General features: G+C 43.8%; 1 protein-coding gene across 4 annotated transcripts; it reads left to right on the top strand.

Moving 5' to 3' along the window:
* Positions 1-954: 954 nt before the first annotated feature.
* On the top strand, positions 955-8,024 carry LOC123119929 (DCN1-like protein 2). Of its 4 annotated transcripts, none has more exons than XM_044539914.1 (11): positions 956-1,225; positions 1,717-1,778; positions 2,828-2,961; positions 3,162-3,220; positions 3,751-3,774; positions 4,030-4,112; positions 4,355-4,419; positions 4,669-4,718; positions 4,842-4,943; positions 5,060-5,119; positions 5,258-7,492. In XM_044539914.1, exons 1-11 carry the CDS (start codon positions 1,223-1,225, stop codon positions 5,306-5,308), a joined length of 693 nt encoding a protein of 230 aa, XP_044395849.1. In that variant the 5' UTR covers positions 956-1,222; the 3' UTR covers positions 5,309-7,492. The 4 variants fall into 4 exon arrangements, with proteins under 4 accessions (XP_044395847.1, XP_044395849.1, XP_044395846.1 ...); XM_044539913.1 differs by lacking the exon at positions 5,258-7,492 and adding an exon at positions 7,524-8,024 and having other exon boundaries at positions 957-1,225; XM_044539912.1 differs by having other exon boundaries at positions 955-1,225; positions 4,669-4,943; positions 5,258-7,502.
* Positions 8,025-11,853: the final 3,829 nt, after the last annotated feature.

The following is an 11,853-nucleotide window of genomic DNA, read 5'->3' as shown; positions in this document are numbered from 1 at the left end:
GTAGGCCGGTCGTCCGTGGGGGGGGGGGGTTCGGTCGTCCAGAGCCTGGAAGGTGTCGGACGTCCGGTCCTGGACGGTCGTCCGGTCGCTGCAGCGTTTGCAGGCCTGAGTTCCTTGGGCTGTTGTGACCTCCAGGGGTCGGACGTCCGGGCTGGGCCGGTCGTCCGGAGCCTGTAGCTTCCGTGGCAGCTCTTCATCTTGACCTTCGCGCTTGGTGTCCTCTCCATCTTGTCCGTTGTATGTAGATGTTCCGTGGCTTTCCTCCGAGTACCTGATCACACATAGTGTTTCCACTTGAGGTAGCAGCCATGTCTCATGCATAGAAAGTGGTAGTTCGGAAAGGAGCGAGTTCACCTTATTTTCGATAGCCTTCACTCTAGCTCTTGTCATTGGTCCAAGTGGTGTCGTTGGAGGTGTAGATGCGTCCATGGGGATGATCGTGGGATGCTCCGCATCAGGAGAGGAGCGAGTTCACCTTATCTTCGATAGCCTTTGCTCGGACTCTTGTCATTGGTCCAGGTGGTGTCGTAGGAGACGTAGGTAGGTCCATGGGGATGACCTTGGGATGCTCCGCATCAGTACTTATATAAAAAGTTTAGGCAAGGAGTAGATCGTGTTGACTTCATGGCAAATATTTTTCAACGACAAGTAGTGTGAACAGTAACTCGTATATGGCGTTCAATTTTTTTCTCGAAATACCATGAAAGTCATTCTTTGACAAAACTTTTTATGCGAGTAAAATACTTGACTATATTTGATTCTAATTTTTTCACTACTCGTTTCGATCCAAATGAATTGACACTACTTTAGTATAAGTTTAACACTAGTACAAATGGATGCCAATTTTAGCGGCAAGTAATATGATTTAGAGGGAGTAGAATGTTTTAAACTTTCCTATGTTACTGTACTATTTTGTGCATATATATGGAGGGTGAGATGTTACCCGAGAGCCATAAGTTCCGTTCCGATATATAGAAATCTATTTTACGAATTATAATTCGGCGAGCAGATAACACCCACCCACCCCCTCCTCCTTACTTGACCTAGAACCTGGCCTCGGGCCGACGCCTCCTGCTCCCTCTCGCTGTCGCGTCTCCCGGCGACCTTCTCCGTCGACGCCCCGGCTATAGGCTGCCGCCCATCATTTCCCGGCGACCAGATCGACGGCAATCCTATCCTCCTTGATCTCCCTCTCGGGCGTCGGGAGATCTACGCGGGGACCATGGTAAGCTCCTTTGCCTCCCCTTTACATACATATTTTCCTGCCGTGTAAACCGTGGCCGCCTGATTTGGTCAGCAAAGGAATCTATGTCTAGGCCAAACTTGGAGTAAGATCCTCTTTTGAATTCTAGGTTTTTCATGTGTGGATTGCATAAAGTTGGTGGATTATATAGATTGAGACCGTGAACATGTATCTGAACTCTAGATTTTCCATTTTCCCATTTATTAGTGCCGAGGATCATATTTGAGGTGCCATTTTCATGTTTCAAGCTTATGTCGTACCAGTGTAGCATAAACATTTTAAAACAGATATTACATCACATATATTTGATATAGCATTTCTGCTGTTAAAAACTGCTGAATCCCTAATCCCTGTGGCACTAAGCTTTCCTTTCCTCAAGCTCATGTGATTACAGTATACCATCCAATAAAAGGCTATCTGTGCAATCTAGGCTGTGGGATTTTGTTTGACTCATTATTTTCTATCTGTTGCAGCATAAGCTGGGGAGAGGAAGCCGCGACAAGGTGCAACAGTTCATGGCCATAACTGGTGCAAGGTGAGATTCGAGTATAGTTATCTCTATTACGTAGACTCTCGCTTTCTAAGAACTATGTGATATGATACATTAATTTCAATATTTGTACTGCAAAGCAAATTTATGATGTACTCCCTCCGTTTCTAAATAGAAGCCTTTTTAGAGATTTCAATACGGACTACATACGGATGTATATAGACATATTTTAGAGTGTAGATTCACTCATTTTGCTCCATATGTAGTCCATATTAAAATCTCTAAAAAGTCTTATATTTAGGAACGGAGGGAGTAATTGCTGCTCTTGGTCTAAAGGTTGAATTTAGTGACTGTGTCTTAATCTGATGCTCTATTTTGTGCTCCCAGCAAATTGTGATGTTTGTGATGCCTTACCATATATTCCCCCCGTTGCTAAATATAAGTCTTTCTAGAGATTCCAATATGGACTACATACGGAGCAAAATGAGTGAATCTACACTCTAAAATATGTCTATATACATCCATATGTAGTCCGTATTGAAATCTCTAAAAAGACATATTTAGAAACGGAGGGAGTAAATCTTATTATCAGTGGAGTTTAACTTCTGAAAAAAAGTTTGTCATCTCGTTGCAGATGATCATGATGAGAACATCAATCCATTACAGCTATGCTGTTAAATTGTTATTTTTGTAATAGGCAAACCCCGTTGTTACATTGTAGAAATAAGAAATGAGATGGACTGAATCCTGAAGAAGTAAAACTTGTCAGTCTAGGATCTTCTTGGAGCTAGGGCCTAGATGAATCCAATCATTGTTTAGACTCCTATTCAAAGAATTCAGCACTGTGATTCTTCAAGTGCATAGTTCACACCAAGTTACTGCCCAGGAATATGAAACTAAATGGTTCCTCTAAATGCTTAAAACAGCATCTATTAATTTATATTTGGATGCTTACATAAAATAAATACTTATGAGCTTACCAAACTCTTCTACTCACTTGTTTTTATTAAGGACCAAGGAGTTCAGTTGTCGCAGTTTTATTTGGCGTTTCTTGTCCCTAGAATAGCAAATGATTCTGTTATCTGATGATGCAGCGAGAAGGTCGCCCTTCAGGCACTGAAAGCTAGTGATTGGCACTTAGAAGGGTCTTTTGATTATTTCTACAGCCAGCCACAGATTTCTGTGACCAATTCTCGACATCTTGAAGATCTTTACAGCAGATACAAAGGTATCATTTTCATGTCATTTACCAACCTTTTAAGTTTTGAGAATGAGTTTTGACTTCTGACTCTAGCTTTTGTTCATATGGTTTTGATTTATCCCATCCCCCTTTCTTTTTGCTTCTCTACTCAATGGAAGCATGTTCTCTCTTGTCCTGCTGTAAGTTGTTTACTTCTTAATTGGTGTTGTATCTTGTTTTGTTTCCAGAACGTGATGCTGATATGATCATGGTGGAGGGCACATCTCAACTTTGCAACGACCTGTTGGTAAGGACTAGCTTTTTATCTTTCAGTTTGCACCTACATCTGGGCATATCTAGTCCACACTTAGTAGCAATCAACCATATAATTCTTATATGACATTAGCTGCAGCTATTATATTCTGTTCCAAGTGTTGTAATTTGTCTGACTGGTTAGGAAATGTTGAATATTATTGGTTAGCAGGATGCTGTTTACTTGTAATATTGGAATGGTTTCTAGATCAGATATTAGCAAATTTAGCTTCCCTCTTTATGTGTTTGTCTGTTGGATTACATATTGTGGTTGTCTGTGCAAGTGACCAGACTCAGAACTAAGAGGTGCTGTTATTTTTCTACTGTCCATTTCCATGGTGTGTAGGGGAATCTTCACTCTGTGGGGATCAAACTAAATATTGCTGTTATTTTTCTGCTTCATTATATATTTTCTGTTGTCTTAGGATAGAGTCCTAGTGGTGTATACCTTTTGCTCTGTATGTTAGCAACATCATATTGGCCCTACAAATCTCTAACCGCAGTTGCTATTTGTTTGTTTTCCAGGTGGACCCTCAGGATGTTGTCATGGTATGTGTTTCAGTTCTTCTGTACTAACCAGCTGTGTTCACTTACTGTTTGAGTGGAAACTAGTTCACTGTTTTTTGCGGTACCTGCTCCTGCAGCTGCCATCCTCTGAAGTTAATTCATTATCTATTTGATATTTGAAATTCACACATGTTCTTTTCTCTAATTTGCAGCGACCTGCCTTTTCATTGTATTTAAGTGAATACTGCGATCTGTAGATCATCATTGTTGTTAACCATCTATTTATGCTGTTAACAGCTTGTCATATCATGGCACATGAAAGCTGCCACAATGTGTGAATTTACTCGCCAGGAATTCATTGATGGTCTGCAGTCAATTGGGTGAGTGCTATTTGTAGTCATGATAGTTCAGTATGCAACTAATAAAGGCCCTTGCCAATTACACATGTAATTTTTAGGGTCATATTTCCTGGTACCATACTACCATTGCAAAATCACCAAACTTGAAAATATTATTCGAATACAATGCGTCACAACATGTCATTGTCTCAATGGATAGTATTTCCCAGTACATATTTTTGCGACACTTCTCTTTTCTAATTATACCATTTCATTATTTTTAGGGTTGATTCAATTGAGAAGCTCCGTGAGAAACTTCCATCACTGCGAGCTGAGATAAAGGACGATAGTAAGTTTCCTTTTTTGTGTGAAACTGGATATTTGTACATGACTACCTAGTTTAGCCACTATCCAATTCCAGTTTGCACGTAAATTGGACTGCCTATCAAAAAATATATTGAAAATTGCTTCTATCTTCTACTCCCTCCGTTCCAAAATAGATGACCCAATTTTATACTAACTTTGTATAAAGTTGAGTCATCTATTTTGGAACGGAGGGAGTAAGTTCTAACCTATCCGTTATTCTTTCGTTTTCCAGATAAGTTCCGTGAGATATACAACTTTGCGTTTGCTTGGGCTAGGGAAAAGGTTATCCTTGAGAGCAAACTATTTGTTCCAATATTTTCAATTGTCATTGTCTTTATTGGCACATCTGTTTTTCAACCGGTGTTATCTATGAAACTTTCCTACAACATTCCCTTGATTTTACAGGGTCAGAAATCCCTTCCACTGGAGACAGCTATTGGAATGTGGAGGTTGCTGTTTGCTGAAAGGCATTGGCCCTTAATTGATCACTGGTGTCAGTTTCTACAGGTGTGCCTTAAATGGCATTTCTGTCTAATCCCATTTTCTGATCATTGAGCTGTTCCATTATGTTATTGTTGTAAGATGGTACTATTTTGCTGCAACTTTTATTCTTAAAATTTCAGGTCAGGCATAACAAAGCCATCTCTAGGGACACATGGTCTCAGCTGTTGGAATTTGTCAAGGTAAATCTTTCATCCTCGCTTTTCTCATTACACTCGTACATATGCCCGTGCTTTGCAATGGGATATACATATTCCAGTGGTCCAACACCAGTGCCCTCATACACATCAGCATTATCAACTTTTTCATATACTTGGCAGGAAATGGGTTGCAGGCAGGTTTCTAGGAGCAAGCAACCAAGAATGTCTTGATAGAATACACCTTACGCTCAAGAAACTCTTTAAATTTCTTTCCCCCATTTTCCTGGGATCTCCATGTTTGTAGTTACCCTGCAAATCACCTGCTTAGTTAAGCTTCTTCTACCATTTCATCTAGCCCCAACCTATGTAGCAAAACAGTATACAGGGCAGGCAGGACTGATATATAGCATGCCTTTCAGTTCATAAGACAGGAAAAAAAGGTACGCCAGAGCCCACACAATATCAGTCTTCATCCAAATGCGTACTACACTCTCCGCTCACATGAAAATAATGAACTTAAATACATCTACTTCTGCACGCCAAGTAACCTTGTGAACTAACAGTAAGTTCACATTACTTTTTGGCATTCATCTCTTCTAAGCAGCACAATGAACAAGGAATACATTTGGCAATAAAAACTTTGCGTAAGATTCTACTGTTATTGATGATTATCTAGGGTGGCAGTTCAGGTAGAGCAGGTACATTTTGATGCTTGTTTGAGGAATCCTAGCAGCATGCTAAATGCCATCTGAAGCTATCAATACACTACATATTTATGGCTATGCAGATCAAAATTGTAAGCACCACACACCCACTTCAGAACAGAACAAATATGGAATATCAAGTACTCAACTACGATGCATGTGCGAACAGTTCGGTAGCAATTTCAAGCAAAAACAAGCACTCTTTGAACTTTGAACTATCACACTGAATTTCTATCTGGTTCTGTAATCTCAGTAGGCACTCTTACTCTAGGTAAAGGCAAAAAGGAAAAAATATTACTTCCACAGAGAACTTCAATATCCTGTGGTAAATGCAAGAAACCCGCAAGAAACCCACATAACGAGGAAAACTGCATAAAGCCAATTAGTTGGACTGGATGTGGGTCAGCAATAAACAAAAAGTTTCAAAGCTCGCAATCATCCTCCAAATTCTAGAACAACATTAACATCACAGAAGTAAACTTGGGGATCAAATGAATAAACATAAAGCTATATTTACCTGAACATGCGTAAAATCAAAAGAAAGGCAGGCATTGTTGTCCCTACTCTGCACATAGACGCAGGAGAGCCCCTCCTGCTCCACACCGCCGACCTGGTCACAACCTCCATTGCATGAGCGCACACTAACACATGAAGCGTAAGCATCCGTTACAAAGAACAAGAATTGGCAAGAGACAACTGGATCAGAAAACAGCTAACCTCAGGACGAGTGATGCAAGCTGGCCACGCAGTCGGAGCAAGCCGTTGGACGGCGATGAAGGAGCCGGCGTTCGTGTCCATATCTAGCTTGCCCACGGCAACATTTCTCTTACCTATCGGCTTCCTCTACCTACGCTATCCGCGCGCCAATGCAGATCCATATGTCGACCGAAGCTCCAATTTCAGCGAAGGGATTGTGTTGGCGGATCCCAAGGAGTATCCCTATGGAAGGAATTGGTTGAAGATGCAGTAAATTGCGGCCGCCCTGTTCTTCCTCGCCTCAAGCGGAACTTTGCCATGGTAGATTCGCCGCACAACTATTGACAACGAAGACCTCGCTACCCTGCTCGTCCCTGTTCTGTCCGACCGGGCGCATTTGTGGTGAGCTGTCGCTGCTCATGTGCCTCTTCCCGAGCTCCCTTTCTTACCGGCGTAGTGTGGAGCCAGGGGTGACGACAGGGTTAGGACCACACCGCTCATGAGGTCCACGGGGGAGAGAGAGGGGAGTTGGGATCAAGGTGTGAAGCGATGCGTGCGTGCCCTTTTCTCGGGCCTTGTTGCCGTTGGGCCTGCGAAAAAACGTAGGAATGTTGCTCTGAACCGCTTTTTCCCTCTTACGGGTGACATTGAGGGGTAATTTTTAAAAAGTTCAGAGCAATTCTGATGATGGACGGGTAGAAACATTCCTCCCTTTAATGTTAGGTATATAGATATGAATGCCCAGATTTTGCGGGACTTGTATGCCCACTTAATCAGCATGACAAATAAACTTTGCTTGGGCAAATGAGACAGGTTAACTGGTGTGCCTAGGTTGTAGTCTCTAGGTAGTTTGTGATCTGTCGCCTTCAGTGATTCGTCAATAATCTGTTATCTTTCAGTTCTTCACTAATTGTGTATCTTGTTAAACTAGGTGTCAGTTTTTTGTTGGATGTCCGGAAGGGACTAAGATGGCTCTTTCTATGACTTGCATGTAGAAAGAGCTCATAATTGTGAACTTAACCAATTTCACTGTCGTGTTATTGCAGACAATTGATCCACAGTTATCCAACTATGATGAAGAAGGTGCTTGGCCCTACCTAATTGATGAATTTGTGGAGTACCTAACCGAGAATGGATGCGTTCAGCGTAACAAGTGAACTGTTCGAGGCTGCATTCTGACTTGGATATCATGATTTGGTGGTACAAACATGATTCATGTCGATCAATAGAATATTTATCTTTGGATGTCGGCATTGTTCCCGCTACCCTTCACAAAGCAGATGGTGTCGTTTGGTGGAATCTACTTGCGCAGGGGTGATTTCACTGGCTAGGATTGCAAACTATCAATCTAGTTTGTATTTTGTGCTGCCCCTATCTGCTACAGCATACCCAAAACAGTTATTGGTTCACTGCCGAATGGGCGATGGGTCTATAGTTCATGTAGGTCCAGGTAGGAGGTAATGCGAACTTGTGCTATCGGTATTGATCGATTGTTGCCAGATGGGGCACCTTGCTATGAGGTAATGCAAACTTGTGATATCTTTCTAGGGACCGTTGGTTTGAACTTCGAATCGTCCCTGCTTTTTTACGATGATTGCTGCTTAGTTGGCTGCAGTTTACTTGTGCTATCGGTATTGATCGATTGTTGCCAGATCGGGCACCTTGCTATGAGGTAATGCAAACTTGTGATATCTTTCTAGGGACCGTTGGTTTGAACTTCGAATCGTCCCTGCTTTTTTACGATGATTGCTGCTTAGTTGGCTGCAGTTAACTTGATGAGCCGATTACTCTAGGTGATGCTCACTCTGTAAAGAAATATAAGAGTGTTTAGATCACTACTTTAGTGATCTAAGAGCGTTTAGATCACTACTTTAGTAATCTAAACACTTATATTTCTTTATGGAGGGAGTACTTGTCATCTTTTACTTCACCAGAGATGTGATTGCTTGCCCAAAGAAAATAATTGTTAGCATTTCTTTTTGTTGTTGCAACGAATTTGATTTCTTATGTCACAAGATGCTTATTTGTTGGACCATGATAAGTGCCACATGTGTTGCACGAACACATGGCAATTTCGAACGTTTTTTAGGCGAGTTTAGTGATGCGAGGATGGCAACTTTAGTTGTCAAGCATGTCAGCATCTTTTTCGAATGACAAGTTTCAGTTTTTTTTGGTTTGTAACATGAAGGACGGGGCGTCGATCCGTTGGCTGGGCAGCTGAGGTTGCTGCCAGCCCACCCAAGTTCGAGTCCTGGCACGGACACGCGGTGCTCACGGAGTTTCTAACAACAACAACAATAACAAAGCCTTTAGTCCCAAACAAGTTGGGGTAGGCTAGAGGTGAAACCCATAAGATCTCGCAACCAACTCATGGCTCTGGCACATGGATAGCAAGCTTCCACTCACCTCTGTCCATAGCTAGCTCTTTGGTGATACTCCAATCCTTCAGGTCTCTCTTAACGGACTCCTCCCATGTCAAATTCGGTCTACCCCGCCCTCTCTTGACATTCTCTGCATGCTTTAGCCGTCCGCTATGCACTGGAGCTTTTGGAGGCCTGCGCTGAATATGCCCAAACCATCTCAGACGATGTTGGACAAGCTTCTCCTCAATTGGTGTTACCCCAACTCTATCTCGTATATCATCATTTCGGACTCGATCCTTCCTCGTGTGGCCACACATCCATCTCAACATACGCATCTCCGCCACACCTAACTGTTGAACATGTCGCCTTTTAGTCGGCCAACACTCCGCGCCATACAACATTGCGGGTCGAACCGCCGTCCTGTAGAACTCGCCTTTTAGCTTTTGTGGCACTCTCTTGTCACAGAGAATGCCAGAAGCTTGGCGTCACTTCATCCATCCGGCTTTGATTCGATGATTCACATCTTCATCAATACCCCCATCCTCCTGCAACATTGACCCCAAATACCCAAAGGTGTCCTTCCGAGGTACCACCCGACCATCAAGGCTAACCTCCTCCTCACACCTAGTAGTACTGAAACCGCACATCATGTACTCGGCTTTAGTTCTACTAAGTCTAAACCCTTTCGATTCCAAGGTTTGTCTCCATAACTCTAACTTCCTATTTACCCCCGTCCGACTATCGTCAACTAGCATCACATCATCTGCAAAGAGCATACACCATGGGATATCTCCTTGTATATTCCTTGTGACCTCATCCATCACCAATGCAAAAAGATAAGGGCTCAAAGCTGACCCCTGATGTAGTCCTATCTTAATCGGGAAGTCATTGGTGTCGACATCACTTGTTCGAACACTTGTCACAACATTATCGTACATGTCCTTGATGAGGGTAATGTACTTTGCTAGGACTTTGTGTTTCTCCAAGGCCCACCACATGACATTCCGCGGTATCTTATCATAGGCCTTCTCCAAGTCAATGAACACCACATGCAAGTCCTTCTTTTGCTCCCTATATCTCTCCATAAGTTGTCGTACCAAGAAAATGGCTTCCATGGTCGACCTCCCAGGCATGAAACCAAACTGATTTTTGGTCACGCTTGTCATTCTTCTTAAGTGGTGCTCAATGACTCTCTCCCATAGCTTCATTGTATGGCTCATCAGCTTAATTCCACGGTAATTAGTACAACTCTGAACACCCCCCTTGTTCTTGAAGATTGGTACTAATATACTCCGTCTCCATTCTTCTGGCATCTTGTTTGCCCAAAAAATGAGGTTGAAAAGCTTGGTTAGCCATACTATCGCTATGTCCCCGAGACCTTTCCACACCTCAATGGGGATACAATCAGGGCCCATCGCCTTGCCTTCTTTCATCCTTTTTAAAGCCTCCTTCACCTCAGACTCCTGGATTCGCCGCACAAAACGCATGCTGGTCTCATCAAAGGAGTCGTCCAGTTCAATGGTAGAACTCTCATTCTCCCCATTGAACAGCTTGTCGAAGTACTCCCGCCATCTATGCTTAATCTCCTCGTCCTTCACCAAGAGTTGGCCTGCTCCGTCCTTAATGCATTTGACTTGGCCAATATCCCTCGTCTTCCTCTCTCGGATCTTGGCCATCTTATAGATGTCCCTTTCACCTTCCTTCGTGCCTAACCGTTGGTAGAGGTCCTCATATGCCCGACCCCTTGCTTCACCAACAACTCGCTTTGCGGCCTTCTTCGCCATCTTGTACTTCTCTATGTTGTCTGCACTCCTATCCAGGTATAGGCATCTGAAGCAATCTTTCTTCTCTTTAATCGCCTTCTGGACATCATCATTCCACCACCAGGTATCCTTATCTTCGCTTCTCCTTCCCCTGGACACTCCAAACTCCTCCGAGGCCACCTTACGAATGCAAGTCGCCATCTTCATCCACACATTGTCCGCATCCCCTCCTTCCCCCCAAGGGCCCTCCTTAATGACCCTCTCCTTGAACACCTGAGCTAACTCCCCCTTGAGCTTCCACCACTTCGTTCTAGCAACTTTGGCACGCTTATCCCGCTGGACACGAATCCGAAAGCGGAAGTCAGCAACCACCAGCTTATGCTGGGGTACAACACTCTCTCCAGGTATCACCTTACAGTCTAGGCACGCACGCCTATCTTCTCTTCTCGAGAGGATGAAATCAATCTGGCTAGAGTGTTGGCCACTACTAAAAGTCACCAGATGCGATTCTCTCTTTCTAAAGAGGGTGTTAGCTACAATCATGTTGTAGGCTAGAGCAAAGCTTAAGACATCTTCTCCTTCTTGATTGCTGATGCCATAGCCAAAGCCCCCATGCGCCCCTTCAAAACCCGTGTTAGATGTACCCATGTGGCCATTGAGGTCTCCTCCTATGAAGAGCTTCTCACCAATCGGTACACTCCTAACCATGTCTTCCAGGCCTTCCCAGAACTCCCTCTTGGTGTTCTCATTGTGGCCTACTTGCGGGGCATACGCGCTGATAACATTGAGAACCAAGTCCTCAACTACCAGCTTGACCAGGATAATCCGGTCCCCACGTCTCCTGACGTCTACCACTCCATACTTGAGGCTCTTGTTGATCAAGATGCCTACGCCATTTCTGTTTGCAGCCGTCCCCGTGTACCACAGCTGGAAGCCGGTATCGTCCACCTCCTTCGCCTTCTGTCCTCTCCATTTGGTTTCTTGGACGCAAAGGATATCAACCCCTCTCCTCATCGCTGCATCAACTAGCTCCCGAAGCTTCCCTGTCAGAGACCCTACGTTCCAGCTACCTAAGCGAATCCTCCTAGGCTCGGCTAGCTTCCTTACCCTTCGCACTCGTCGAGTCAAATGCGAAGACCCTTGCTCATTTTCCACTACATCCGGGCGCCGATGTAGCGCGCCACTAAGGATGCGATGACCCGATCCTCGCTCACTTGCCACCGTATCCGGATCAAGATACGGCGCGCCAC

The sequence above is a fragment of the Triticum aestivum genome, chromosome 5D, assembly GCF_018294505.1.
Source record: "Triticum aestivum cultivar Chinese Spring chromosome 5D, IWGSC CS RefSeq v2.1, whole genome shotgun sequence".
In the NCBI taxonomy this organism is placed as follows: Eukaryota; Viridiplantae; Streptophyta; class Magnoliopsida; order Poales; family Poaceae; genus Triticum; species Triticum aestivum.
The sequence above is the reverse complement of the archived record's forward strand: the minus strand, read 5'-3'. Positions and strand labels throughout refer to the sequence as shown.